Source organism: Salvelinus fontinalis, chromosome 21, assembly GCF_029448725.1.
Source record: "Salvelinus fontinalis isolate EN_2023a chromosome 21, ASM2944872v1, whole genome shotgun sequence".
Taxonomy (NCBI): Eukaryota; Metazoa; Chordata; class Actinopteri; order Salmoniformes; family Salmonidae; genus Salvelinus; species Salvelinus fontinalis.
In genome coordinates, this window is record NC_074685.1 from 42,312,755 (window position 1) to 42,327,918 (window position 15,164).

At 44.7% G+C, this 15,164-nt stretch overlaps 1 protein-coding gene across 1 annotated transcript; it reads right to left on the bottom strand.

Moving 5' to 3' along the window:
- Nucleotides 1-201: 201 nt before the first annotated feature.
- lmo4a (LIM domain only 4a) lies at nt 202-14,522 on the bottom strand. Its single transcript, XM_055875305.1, has 5 exons — nt 14,078-14,522; nt 7,171-7,419; nt 4,005-4,101; nt 3,429-3,587; nt 202-3,230 (listed from the first exon to the last, which is right to left on the bottom strand). Exons 2-5 carry the CDS (start codon nt 7,410-7,412, stop codon nt 3,222-3,224), a joined length of 507 nt encoding a protein of 168 aa, XP_055731280.1. The 5' UTR covers nt 7,413-7,419; nt 14,078-14,522; the 3' UTR covers nt 202-3,221.
- Between the last annotated feature and the right edge of the window lie 642 nt (nt 14,523-15,164).

Here is a 15,164-nt window from a genome sequence, read left to right on the forward strand (position 1 = left end):
GCATACGTTAATGAATTTGTCTGATGCTTCTCAAAATCACAGACGTGGGATAAATAATTGATACCATATCAGCACATGGGCTGGGGATGTCAAGCTGCCACCCTGCAGAAGGGTGTGGAGCTACAAATAAAACCTTGCCTTCACTGACTGACGATTTGCTATTCATTATCTCTGGCAGATATATTGAGTCAAAGAATTGCAAATCAGCAAAAAGTGTTTATTTATGGAATCCCCTGTGAATAAGATAACGATAATACAATTGCTTCGGTTTCTTGATCATTTTCAGTGTCTATCTTTAAACCTAAATTGAACAGTTAAGAGCGATTTTCTGATACATTTTCCCATGTATTTTGATGAGATGACTGGCCAAGTATTAGTCAAGCTACTGGATCAAATGGTAATTAGACTAGGTATACACATGAAATATTGCGTGCCACATTGGTTAGAACAGGTATAGAGACGGTTTGTGTGGTTGTTATCAGTATGCAATACTCCTACGTAAAAAAAATTAACTGATTTTAAAAAATCCACACGGATCTAAAATGACTGGATAGGTACCTCCAATACGATAACAGGTTCTACAATATGTCAGATAGGTACTTCTGTAGGTGTTCTTATATATATTGGGTATATTTCTTTCCCTTACGTAGTTCTTTCAGATCAGGTTTATTCTGGTTATTATGATTGAACTCCACTTGTGTCTATGGAAGTATGGGAGTCCAATTAGAAACAAACTGAGGAATGCCAAAAATACCTTAACAAAAACGTTTTTTTTTTTTTAAAGATTTGAAACTCATGCTCAGGTTTGGATTATGTTTGAAGAACCCGAGGAATGTGTTCATCCTTTAAAACCATTCTACATCATTACCAAAGAAATGCTTTGAAATCCAGCCATTAAAACACTCATTGTTATTTTGAGTGTGAACCTAATTGGCTAACCCTAAAAGAGTCACTGCTGAGACACCGACACACCACAATGCTTATGGTAGACTTTTCTCTGGGAACATTCATTTGAAAAGTCACAGCTGGCTACTTCAGTTTTTTCCCACTGTCTTCTTTGTAGGCCTATTGCATGTTTGGTTTCTCTCTGTAGAAAAGTCACGGAATAAGAAATAAAAGAAGATCATAAAAGCTGACTGTGATTTCTAGGCCAAAGGTACCTATAAGATGGAAGTTTAATTAGCTAATTAAATAAACAAGATCTGAGGGGGTGTTTTCATGCCAAGAAACAATTCTGACATGCCCTTCAGTACTATATGTAGAGGCCCTATACCCTAACTTCCAAGTAAAGAACTCAACAAAGAAGTGAAAATGTCAAATTCATACGCAGTGAAGAAAGAAAAGTTATATGGAGTTTAAGGTAAGAGAAAAAGGGTTGTCTTATTTCTTTCAGTTTGTTGTTGCATTGTGAGCACTGTAAAGTCAACAGCTGGACTGCTCTACTCAGCACCCACAGGAAAGGGGTCCCTCCCTTTTAATTAGGCCAGCTCACCAGATTAGGCCTCATTAGACTCCGGCACAGGACTTCAGCTAAAGCCTGGGCCTCCAGCGTATCCCACTTTAATTGCTTCTGTAATGGCCCCAGCTCAAGCCTTTGAAATTCCATTCCTGAGGGTAATCGGCCATGTTTGTCTGAGTCCGGGAGCTTTACCTTTCGGTGTGAAAGCGCTATTTGTCACACCTCGCTACACACGCGCACACACAAACGGCAGGTAAATATTATCCAAACACTCATTACAGACACGACACAGGTGACTGGCAATATTATGATTATTATAGTTATTTAGAAAGTACTTTTTTTCTCCATATAGATGTTTTAGGCCACACAAAGACTCAATTCAACCATAGACCACAATACAATAATAGCACTAGAAAAGATATGTACAGTTATTACTTCTCTCCATCCCTATGCCGCTTCCCTCTTCCCTCAACCTGGGTCGTGTTCATTAGGTACCAAACGGAAGAAAACGGCCTGAAACAGCGAGGGACTACATGGCCTCTCCAATAACAAACACTTATTTTTGTTTTCTGTTTTCTATTTACAGTGAGCCCTACTCAACACGACCCTAGTTATATGGGGACCAGTTCAACTTTGACCTTGTCCTCTTCCACCACCACACAACAACAATACATTTAAGACCTATAGAGCACTGCTGCAAAGTCATGTTGGAATAACAATTCTCACCGGCCAAATTTTTTAAACAACAATTACAAATGCATATTTGTATGTTCCCATAAACAGGAGTACATTTACTAACCCCAGGAACCATCTTCACCTGAAAACATAACTAAATATCGAAGACAATCGAGAATCACAAGGCAACCACTTGCAGTACAAAATAATCATGAGACTAAAAGGTATGTTTTGATGAATATTCTACAAGCATTCTTCATTTAGTACACAGAGAGTATATTTTTGAAAGTAGACGAGACATCCAGGCAGGTGTATTTGATCATTCCTCGTTCGGCCTAACTCGACCGTTCGAGTGAGCCAATGAGAGTTCAGGAATGAGAGTTCAGGAACGTCCAGGGGGCAAAAGCTACGGTCGCATAGCACTACAACCAAAGTATTTCCTGTTTCCCCCAATCCGACACATGAAAGGGCCTAGAGTCTGAGCTCAGAGAGTGTGTGTCTGTGTATTCATGTGGCGATCTTGTTTTGAACACACTCTTCGTGTTTCGGGAGTCATTAAACTGTAGCTTGGTTGAAACAGCTCTGGACGAGAACCAGTTTATATTTATTGGTCTGTGGCATCTCACTCTCCCTGTAGTTTTGTGCTGGCTAGGGAAAGGTGCTACATCAAGGATGGTCCATCACTAGAAATGCCATAGTCCTCTCAGGGCATTACAAGTCAGTCTTATGCAAGTCAGTCACCAATGGACTTACCGAAAACAGACACTGGTTTGACAGTATAAATCATCCTCTTCCATCATCAACAGTCTTTCCCTCCTCCGCATCTTCCCCTTGAAGCAGGAGACTTCAATAATGTCAAGGTTGAGAACATGATTCTCTATGACCAGAATAAACATTATTTTGGGGGAAATGCCGTGTAACTGGGAAAGCTAATGGACACTGGCAGCAGTATCTGGAGTACGGATATCGGAATATCTGAACGATGGGATGAATGGTGCAGGACAAACTTATGGGTGGAAAAGGAAGAAGAGCAGGAGGAGGAGGCGGGGGAGGAGAAGGCACACGTTGCTTTGTCACCCATTCTTCTTCAGCAGACCTGAGATCAGGAGAAAGAGGTGATTATTGGTACATTGATTATGCATAAATACAAGACTACAAGAACAAAGACAGCAAGAAAACCACAGTCCAACACCACTTTGAACAGCATTTCTAAAAAAGCACTCTTGGAGACGTCCGAATGCACATTCATTAATTAAATCACATGGATTGGTTCTATCAGAACCCATCCCTTCACCTTCTGGTCGGGCATCATGCCGTTCCCCTGCAGCGAGGTCAGGTGACTGCTGAGCAGGGCGCCCCCTGGCCGGTCGTGCTCACAGAAGATGGTGCCATTGACATAGTGGAAGCGGTCGCCCGGCACCAGCCGATTTCTACAGGTGGCACAGGTGAAACACTGCAGAGAGCGAGGGACATAAGGAACTTTAAGAAAGAGCAACAGAAGCATGGGTTTCTCGCTGAGTCATATCGCTGTGTTATAAAGGGCCTCAAAAAATGTATGTGGCTTCTGTTGGCATCCCACTGGGCTAAGACGTCAGTTCAACGACTAGTTTTGATTTACATTTGGTTGAGTTGTCAACTAACGTGAATTAAACCCCAAAAAATCCCCATCATTGGATTTAGGTTAAAAGTTGGGTGAAATAATATGAAATTCCCTTACGTTGATTACTTTTTTCAAATCCAATCAGTTTTCCACGTTGACTCAACGTCGTCACATACATTTTGTTGTTGTTATGAAGTGGAAACAACGTTGATTCAACCAGTTTTTGCCCAGTGGAAAGAGTCTTTACTTTTAGGCTGAAGTTCCTCTTACCTTGAGGTGGTACACATTGCCCTGTGCCCGCATCACCATCTCACTGGCAGGGATGGACTGGCCACAAGCGCTGCATGCCCCGCTGTGCCCGAACAGCCTGTGGATGAACAACCCGTGTCAGACCACTGCAACCACTCACACCACAAACACTTCAACACATTACCCCTCTGACCAAGTCACACCTCATTTTCACAATGAAAGCAATGCTGTTGTTCAGCACCACACTTCTTATATCTGATTCTGAATCAGCTCACCCTTTGCCAATCCTAAATAGAAATATCTCGAGCAATAAAAGGAAATACGTCCCAGACCAGTGGTTGAAGTCATGAATGAAGTCAAGTATAGGTCTAGATTCTAACACAGGGCTGTCAAACTCATTCCATGGAAGGCCTACTGTCTGCAGGTTTTTCCTGTTTTTTCTTTCAATTAAGACTTAGACAACCAAGTGAGGGGAGTTCCTTACTAATTAGCGACCTTATTTCATCAATCAAGTACAAGGGAGGAGTGAAAACCCGCTGACACTCAGCCCTCAATGGAATGAGTTTGACACGTGTTCCAGCAGGACTGAATGGGAGGGATGCAGCATTGAATAGTGTTGGTGGTGGTGCTGAGACATGTGACTCAGGTCTTATGAGTGCTCAGCCGGCGGCCACAGATTCCATGTGGGGTTTGAGCTGCAGATGAAGTCCATGGCAGGCTACTGGGAGAGCCAGGAAATATTTTACAGCTGATACTGGTGAAGAACCCTGATGAAGGGCTTTTTCTCCACAAGTCACGGAATACCTTCTGTAGATGCTGGTGATGTCATTGTTTGGTGTGAAGTGTAAGACAGACTACGGTCCACTACAGGCCTTTTGGAAGCAGACATTGCGTTGCTGATGTCGAACAGTTAGCCTCATTGTTAGAGCGTGACCAGGTAAGTCCATTTTGTGAAACTTCCAAACCACATTTAGTAGACTACCCAGAGCACATTAGCCCATCCCTCAGAGAGCCTAGTGTGTAAACAGTTCAACTGTTCAGTCTTAATAGAAAGCCTCTCAACCGCTCTCACCTTTATTACACCCCCTCCTTGTGACACCTACCAGACTGGTTTGGCTGCTATACCCCCCCCCCCCCCTCCTTGTGACACCTACCAGACTGGTTTGGCTGCTATACCCCCCCCCCCACCCCCCCCTCCTTGTGACACCTACCAGACTGGTTTGGCTGCTATACCCCCCCCCCCCGTGACACCTACCAGACTGGTTTGGCTGCTATACCCCCCCCCCCCCCCTATCTGTGTCCCAGCTCTGACTGCACACTGTAATGAATTTTTGATCTTAATCCAAACAGTAATTTAATAAGCGAGCGCCCGAGAGGAACCCTGTTCTCCCTAATTAAGGCTCCCTCTCTCTCCCCGCTCTCTCTCTCCCCTCTCTCTCCCCCCTCTCTCTCTCCCCTCTCTCTCTCCCCTCTCTCTCTCCCCTCTCTCTCCCCCCTCTCTCTCTCCCCTCTCTCTCCCCCCTCTCTGCCTTTATCGGACCTCAGCGGCACAGCGGCACTCGGCAATGAGAGCCTTGCCCTTTTCCACTAACTGTATTATACATTTGATAAGCTTCGTACTGCATCTCGTTCTGCATTAGAAATATCTGCGAGGATGGACCTTGAGCGTACATGGACACAAGGTGCTGCACTATGTTTGACCATCGTTAAGCAGCAGTGCACAAGTACCATAAACCCCTTAGAAATATGAATGGTGTCCTTCCATATTGCTGATTAATTAACAGAGCACTTTTTGGGGCAAAAACACCTTTATATTTTTCTTGTGCAATTCCCATTTATTCATGTGGGCTGCAAGCATTGTAATGAGGAGTTATTATTGGCACAGGAGTCAAGGTGATATTTATACAATACATAGCTAGTAGGCCTACATTCAATTTTGCAACCATACATCTTTCGGTAGATCACATTGTAGGGAAGTAGAAGTGTTCTATTTATTCTGGTGGGAGTGGCTTTAAATCCTCTGTATACTTACTGGGCTGATGTACAGTGCCCAGTGTCTCTGCTCTACCCAGCAGGCCTCCCTTCGTGCGGGCGCTCTTGGGCTGTGTGGGTTTCCAGACTGTGCCTGATCTGCCCCAGTGTTTGCCCTGGAGAGCACCAGTGCCTCAGAAGTGCCAACGCAGGCACACACACACAATCCCAGTCTGTGTTGGACCAGCCAGCCTCTCGCTCTCTCTCTCTCTCACACACACATAGTCCAGACTGGACAAGACATTATTAAGGCAAACAGTGTAGGAGCAATGCTGTGGTGATGGAATTGGCTAATGTGTAGTCTTTTCCCGGTTTCCCCTCATCTTACGCAACTCCTTAGGTTTTGTCATTAAAATGTGCAAAAAGTAGTGAAAGAGAGTTGGTCATGTCTTGAGAGGTTAGAGTAGCTGTCAGAATCTCCTTGTTCCCCGAGATCCACACCCAACCCTGCTGTGAGCATATTCCTCTTTCATAACACCCTCCAGTCTCTGATATCCTGCCACACCCTACCTGACCGCATTCACACCCAAACACCTGGTGCCTTTATGCGTGTGTAGAACAAACAAAAAGAGAGAAAAGTACTTGACAAATTCCTCCACTTTTCCAACTGCTTTCAGAGCTGTCTCTGCTTGTCTGACCTAGCATTAACAGACTCATCAGGCGGGATCAGTTGTGGAAAGTGGATTTCCGTTGCACTTTCACTATTAACTCGTTATTGAAGGAGAAGCTCACTAAAATTGACTTTAGGTTGTAGGCTAACCATCTCTCAGCTGTTTTAGCTATCTTCAACCATTTTTGACCTGGGCTGTGTTGAATATTTAAAACACTTTAATTTCACTTTGTCAACATAGCCCAGGTCCAAAATGGTTGATGTTACCTAAAACATTTGAGAGACCGTTAGCTTACATACAACCTATGGTAATTTCAGACTATATAACATAGGCAAATCATTTCCCCATGTACTTCCCCTTTCCCCACCCCTATGTCACCCTAGTATGGTAGTTTCCAATCAAATATTTTTCCTCCATCTGCATCACCAATATGGAGGCAGACACTACACCTGCCTACAAGACGGTGAGGAGGAGCCATTATCGTGCTGCATCCACCCCCACCCAGAGTCCTTTGTTATTTGAATGCTGCCTTCCCTGAAGCTCACCTGATGTAGTCGTTCTTGCAGAGGATCATGCCCCCTTTGCTGTAGCAGGTGGTGCCGATCTCGCCCAGCTGGGCGTGGCAGCAGGAGCACTTGAGGCAGCGCGTGTGCCAGTAGCGCTCCATGGAGAAGAGCAGGAAGCGGTCGGCGATGCGCCCACCACAGCCCGCGCATGACCTGCCTGCCGAGCCACCGCCGCCTCCCGTCACCGCCACGGCTGATGCCTCCACCCGGCTGTTCACCATGGTTGGCCTGGAGAGAAGAAGGGGGGGGGGGGTGTGAGAGATATAATGTTGCCCTGAGTAAGGATGATAACAACAAGGGTGGGCGAATGGAAAAGTGTCTATTCAGCAGTACGAGAATGTTTGAGCTTAACATGGACAGATGGAATTATATTTCTGTTTTAAAGACATTAACAGTCCAGGAAATAACACCACTGACACCTTTATTAACAGGCTTTATTTCAATTTAGGGTATTTGGTAGATGTTTACCACAGCTTCTACATTCTATTCCGGAAACCCACAGAACATTCAGGAAATCAAGCTTCCTCTCGGGCATCCCCGTTATCATGGTTACCCTAAATACATCTGTGCCATACCGTACTGTACACCCACCTGGAACGTACCATACTGTACACCCACCTGGAACGTACCATACTGTACACCCACCTGGAACGTACCGTACTGTACACCCACCTGGAACGTACCGTACTGTACACCCACCTGGAACGTACCATAATGTACACCCACCTGGAACTTACCATACTGTACACCCACCTGGAACGTACCATACTGTACACCCACCTGGAACGTACCATACTGTACACCCACCTGGAATGTACCGTACTGTACACCCACCTGGAACGTACCGTACTGTACACCCACCTGGAACGTACCATAATGTACACCCACCTGGAACTTACCATACTGTACACCCACCTGGAACGTACCATACTGTACACCCACCTGGAACGTACCATACTGTACACCCACCTGGAACGTACCATACTGTACACCCACCTGGAACGTGCCATACTGTACACCCACCTGGAACGTACCGTACTGTACACCCACCTGGAACGTACCATACTGTACACCCACCTGGAACGTACCATACTGTACACCCACCTGGAACGTACCGTACTGTACACCCACCTGGAACGTACCATAATGTACACCCACCTGGAACTTACCATACTGTACACCCACCTGGAACGTACCATACTGTACACCCACCTGGAACGTACCGTACTGTGCACCCACCTGGAACGTACCATACTGTACACCCACCTGGAACGTACCATACTGTACACCCACCTGGAACGTCCCGTACTGTACACCCACCTGGAACGTACCATACTGTACACCCACCTGGAACGTACCATAATGTACACCCACCTGGAACTTACCATACTGTACACCCACCTGGAACGTACCATACTGTACACCCACCTGGAACGTACCATACTGTACACCCACCTGGAACGTACCATAATGTACACCCACCTGGAACTTACCATACTGTACACCCACCTGGAACGTACCATACTGTACACCCACCTGGAACGTACCATAATGTACACACCAGGGGTAGGTAACTAGATTCAGCTGTAGGCAGATTTTTGTCAGAGCAGATGGTCGGGGGACCGAAACATAATTATAATAATTTGTACACTGTAAATGAACCACAACCAAGCCCAAAAAGAGATTGTATTTGAAAATAACATAATTTAATACCTTAATTAAATTGCAACACGATCACATACGTCTTGCTGGTGATTTTAGTATTTTTTGGACAAAAACTAAAATCCCCTCAAAACTAATATTATGACTTTGGGGGGGGGTCAAACAAAATAAAAATACTTGTGGGCCGGTTTTGGCCCGTGGTCCACCTTTTGCCGACGTCCGAACTGTACATCCACCTGGAATGTCCAAACTGTACTGTACACCCACCTGGAATGTCCAAACTGTACTGTACATCCACTTGAAACGTGGGTGACGAGGAGAGAGAAGCCCCACAGACAGGAAAGAGCGAGGCCTCGGATTCCCAAATGTGAGTTTTGGCACGTTAACCAATCGGTTGGCTCTGGGATTTGTTGGCAAAGAGAGCTTAGGCCTATTCATTTAAGGGATATGGCGGAAGGGGGGGGTACAGTTTCCTGAAAAATATGCGCCTCAGAGGCGACTGGCACCCTGGAAAGCAGCTGTCCCACGACAACCTCCACACAAACCTCTTCTTACTAACCAAAGCCGCACTGTCTTTGAGCCGGCTGCAAATATACCCTCTCATTGCAACTTGATAATGTGTCCCAGAAGAGAGGTCTTTGATGTTGCAGAGTCTTGCTCATTGAATAATGTTGTTGGGTCTTTTGTGTTGTTGGGTTGCACTGGGTGAGTAGACTAGTCGACAGAGGTTTTTTGAGTGATTACAAATTATGCAAAACTTTCGTTAGGGTTACGGAGTTGACATTCCGGTATACCAGTATATAAACCTTCTTGTGGTGTAACGGAGATGACATATGGAGTCCCATAGCCTTTGAGACACCAGACAACCAATGGTAATCTACATGATGTCTCCACATTCCAAGTGTGCCATTATCGGTTCATTTCTACTGTATATCCGAACTTCACACTTTTACGTTTCAAAACTCAACTGATTTCATGCACAGCTGGGGATAATATTGCTTTCAAATCACACTAACAAGAACCATACCAGCGTGCAACTCAGCAATGAGTCAGCCATTGCTTTTCACCGGCTTCATGATTCATAATTATGGCCAACAACAACACTAAATAATTGCAGCGACGGATTTCATTTTCCAAATTAACAACAGCGTCCTAATTTGTCCTCCAGTGGTTCTAATTTAAATGAGGGCATGTTTTGCTTTACGAGTGCCCTTCCCACAAGACATTTCAGTCCGCTGCTGGTCCACCACAGTTATGCACTCTCTGCTTCGGACACCTGGCTCCAATCAAGGAGAGCTGAGCTCCATAAGAGAGGCCCAGGGCGACGCTGGACTGACCCCAACAAAGTGCCTTCACATGGGGCACCAACCCTGCACCTCAGGACCCATACAGAGGAACACGACAAAGAGCTAAGGGACCAAACCCTGGCGGTAAAGCTTTTTCCACAGTGCTACTCTGCAGTATCTAGTTCAATAGATGCATGTGCTGCGTTCACTAGACTCTTTACATGTAGCTGCTGTAACCAACCCATCTATTGACATTTGGACAGGTGAGATTTTTTTATACATTCTTGACATAGGTCAGCACTTGACTTATCACAGGCCTATCAGTACATGCAGTACGTGCACACACACACAGACACACAATATCAATCCGATCGTGAATTTCAGCACAAGACATTTCTCCGTTTGATTGATGACCGTTACGCTAGGCTGTTTCCACAAACCCCTTTTAAAAAGGCCGCTGTCAATTTCTCTGTGGATTTGAGAGTCCCTGAACCAGGCAAGGCTGGTGGAAGAAAGGGGGAAAGCTTATACTGTTGCCTTAAATCCAAGGTATTGTATGAGGGAGAAAGAGAGCTTGGCATCTGCATGTGGGGGATTGCCTGCCATCTGGGACTCTATCACGTTATTTCCTCTAGCTGTTCTTGGACCGAGGTCAAGAGGCAACAGACAAGAGATGCCCTGGGGAGTTCAAAGGTCATCCACAGAGCTGCTCTGATTGGGGATGTCAATCGGGGGTCGGGGAGGGCCAAGTTGCCAGAGGAAGGCAGTGTGACCCCTTCCTGGAGGGGGGCCATCCCGGGGCACATTTCAGCCTTTACCAGTCGGTTTCAAATACCAGCTGGCAATGTGCTGTCTCAGAGTCAGGGTCAAAGACAACCCTGACAAACTGGAGACCAGAGGCAGCAACTTGAGAAAGAAAAACTCAAAAATACCTGGGGGCAACAACATTGTTTTCCAACTTACTCCTAGCAATGGGTCCCACAGCTGCATCCTAGGATGGGGAATTGAAATCAAATTGAAATGAAAACACTTGATGCCAGATTTGTTCGGGCAATGTGGGGCATCATAGTTGAGGGGATGGATTTTCCCACCTAAGGAACAGTAAGGGAAACATTTAACAGTACTGTGCAGGGGGGCAGAACCTTCTGCAACTATCATAATGGCATATAGCTATAAACAATTATGCAATTAGTGCAATGAGGTCATTGTGTATGATGAATACACAGCTTGTCTAGGGCATTTACAGTTTGGAACACAAGACACCTTACATGGCCCATTTCTGCTTGCTGCTTTGCAGTCCATTTCCTGTGTTCAGAGCCAGACTCCTCGGGCAGTGAATTACCAGCGTGAAATCAATTACTATACCCCGAAATACAAGAGCCTCCACCCTCGTGAAATAAAAAGAGGAATTCTGGTCAAATCTAGGAACAGAGGCGCCAATGTGACCTCTGTTTCTCTTCCTCTCTCTCATAGCTCTCATAGACATGCACTTGAGTATGAGCTATACCCTGTTTTTCTCTTTTAAAAGAAGGACTGGGTAGAGTGTCTATATGGTATGGAAACATTTCCTCTTGACTACAATATGTCAACAAGTCCTAAGCCTCAATGCTTTTTCTGGCTATCTGGCAATTTGCCTGTAGAACCAGTTAGTCTCCCTTGACTCCAAACAGATCATAACATGTACCGTGAAGCCACGGCAGACCAAGTACAACCCAAGGTGAGAAGAGGCTACCCTTAAATTATGATTATTTCCCTGTTTGTTTGCCTTCCTACTGAAGTCTCAGAAGAACTGCTGCAGTGCAGCTACGTGAAAGTCTCAAATGGGTGCAGAAATACTACTCACTTTTTTTGCATTCCTCACCGTACCTGCGACAAGTTGCGGCAGCACAGCAAATGCAATCACACAGACCCACACCTGCAGAAGCCTCAGCCGTAAGCGAAGACGAGCCAAAATAACCTCACAAAAAAAAACTCACTGATCTCATGAAAATGCAAATCCTACATTTAATCATCTTTCGCAGCACACGGCAAACTCTGAGACAATACCTGAGCCATGCCCTGAGGAATGTCATCAGCATCGGAGGGGGAGCCAGTGATATTTCAATGCAGAGCAAGCCCCAACAATTACATTACCCTAAACGGGACTTAGACAAGCTTATCCCCCCGCTGAACACAGTAGACACCCACCTATTTTAGAGGGCGCAAGGACTTAGTGTTCCTTCTTATCAACACCCTGCAGAACTTTGGTGAACGCCATATCTTCATAACGCTGATTTGTAACCAAAGCCTATCGCTAAAAACAAGCTAGGGCATTTCTCCTGGCAAAGGAGCATATTGGCTTTCTAAATACAAAGAGAAAAGGGGGTTAGGAAAGTCTATGCAAGCCAGATAGATGAACGAGCGGCACACAATGAGGACAAAGTTTAGAGGGGGTGACGGAAAGAGTTATTTTTGTTGAGATGAGTTTTGGAGACCGCCCGAGTCTGTCCTTGACTAGGCTACTACTTACGCTCCTTCCATTGATAAACTGGAGTCCTTGTTGAGCGATAAGAGTCTGTGGGCTCTGATTTGTAATAAACTCGGTCTCCGCTGCTGCGTTTAATGATAAATGAATGATCAGGCAAAACAAAGGTTAGTGAGGAGGAGAGACAGCTGTGTTCCGCTCTAGTAATAGACTGATTGATGAAATAACCATTAAAAACAGAGGCTAATGAGGAGGAACACAATACCTTGGCTGTCTGAGGATAGACTGATGGATTGCATGTGGTTTCGGGTTGACAGAGCAAATAATGGTTCACTCGTCATTACCCAATTGCATTTGGCTCTTCTTCATTGAAATACTCACTTGTTGGTGATAAATACATTGTCAGCTCCCAATCATTTAGTCTTCTTGTATTGTTACGCTTATTTTGGATAGGAACCTACATAGATAGCATAGGCCTAATAGGCTGCGTTTACACAGGCATCCCAATTCAGATTTATTGCCCAATTATAAGCAAAAGAGCTGATCTGATTTGTCTAAAAGACCAATTAGCGGGGGAAAAAGTCAGAATTGGGCTGCCTGTGTAACAGCCTTATAACCTTGTTTTTTCAACATATGGTGAATACTAAACTGTGTTTTTATAAGACCACTAGGTATTTTTAGGCTTGGGCATAGTTTCTTTATCTTGTTGATGTGCATCAACAAGTCCCATATCTCACCAAAGTGGCTCGGATCAAATTTCACATTACACCAGTCACTTTGTAGAGAAGTATTGCTCCCTGTGCCTTTGGTAAACCTACACTAATTAAAACCTGTCAAAGCCCAACGCCCATCCCCCCAGTTTAAATTAACAAATAACCCCGCTCACACAAGCAAGGGGAAGTCGTTTGTAATTAAAATAAATAAGCCTGACTGCACCATTAACAGCCACTATAAATAGTACAAATAGTACAGTGAGCAATGGTCAGGCCCGCTTGGCACCAAGGCAGATTAGCAATATATCCTTCTCTTTTAATAATGCGCTCAGGGGCCATAACTACACGCATCGCTGTTTCATTAAAACGGGTCTCTTTTAATTAACACTACGGCGGGCGCACAACTCCCCATTGTACCAGGGCTGCCTTGATGCAGAGATGCAGTCAAGATACCGGAGAAGACACCCCCCCCAACAACAAAAGCATGGACGAACGGTTAAGAAATGTGTGATATGATAAGGGGTAAAAGTAAGTCATGTTCACCACGGGATAGTCAGAGGGAAATGTTGAATCACGGACGAATAGCTTGCGCTCAATAATTGTTCGAACATGACAGACAGAAAAGGGGACCAACATTTTCTGGCAATAATACCCTGCCGTTCATTACTGTGTAATAACACATATACTAGGCTGAAACTTTTAACGATATACAACTATTGTTAACAAATGTGTGGAAAAATGTGACGCGCTGCTGTGCTCACCTTGCCGTCGTGGTAGTTTATGTGAAGTAACCGCGAGGAAATGATCACGATGGTGGTGCGCGCTACCACGAGACGTGCGCAACTTCAACCAAGTCGTGGACTGCTGCTTGCAATGGTCAATTGTTGCCGTTCACAAGATGTAACAACTTCAAACGGTTGTTATATATTCCGATTGGAGAGCTTGCAAACTAGTCCAGAATTAGTCTAGGCTAAGTCTTCCTCTTCTTGTTTCCTTATTTTATACTGCGTTGGTCGACTTCATGGATTTCCTATAGACATCTGAAACAGTAAACTTGGTGATGAAGTAATTCTCTCATATCAGATAGTCACAGCTCGGCTAAAGGAATTTGGTTCTTAGTTCTTGTTCATGGACATACAGCGCTACTATTTGTGAGAGGAAAGGCGGCTACTCCAGTTCAAAGCCAAGAGGGAATACACATTTAAATCACTCCTCCTATGACGCGTCGAGGTTCAGCCCCCGCAGCCATTGAACAGCAAGGGGGGTGTGGCATTTGACATAATGATGGATGTCTGTTTAAGGAACTTTTGCCTATTTGTGGCTGTTTTAAATAGGCCATAATCACCACCGCTGAGCAATGTTGAAAAAGCAATTCATTAATCCTTAACCCAGCCCCCAACCTCCCTAAGGCAGAAGACGTCCTGTTCCAATTTCTTTTAGGACTGCTCTGACTCAGGCATAACTGGACAGTGACCCTTTCTTAACTAATGAAACGCCTTATACTGTACTAGCCTAGCCTGTATGCCTACAGTTACAATTAATACATTCACATTTTGGTCATTAGCAGACGGTCTTATCCTAAAGCAATGTTTTACTTACGGGATGTTTATTTGCGGTAGCTATAGCAATAAATAGAATATAATATCACATTTAGTAGGTTATTATTTCTATATTATTAATTTACCAGTGCAGAAACCACGAGTCTTATATACGTGTGTGTGTGTCTATATATATTATTATTATTTAATTGATAATTTAATGTTTGACACGGATGAACAATCCAATAATAATGAGGACAATTGACTTTGTTTCCCATGCCTACAGAGAACTGCTTCGATTGAAGTGAGA

Coding starts and splice junctions, on each gene's coding strand:
- lmo4a (XM_055875305.1), bottom strand. CDS start 7,412: ATGGTGAACAGCCGGGTGGAGGCATCAGCCGTGGCGGTGACGGGAGGC. Junction 4,102..7,170: donor TGCAAGAACGACTACATCAG/GTGAGCTTCAGG, acceptor GTTCATCCACAG/GCTGTTCGGGCACAGCGGGG. Junction 3,588..4,004: donor GCAATGTGTACCACCTCAAG/GTAAGAGGAACT, acceptor CGCTCTCTGCAG/TGTTTCACCTGTGCCACCTG.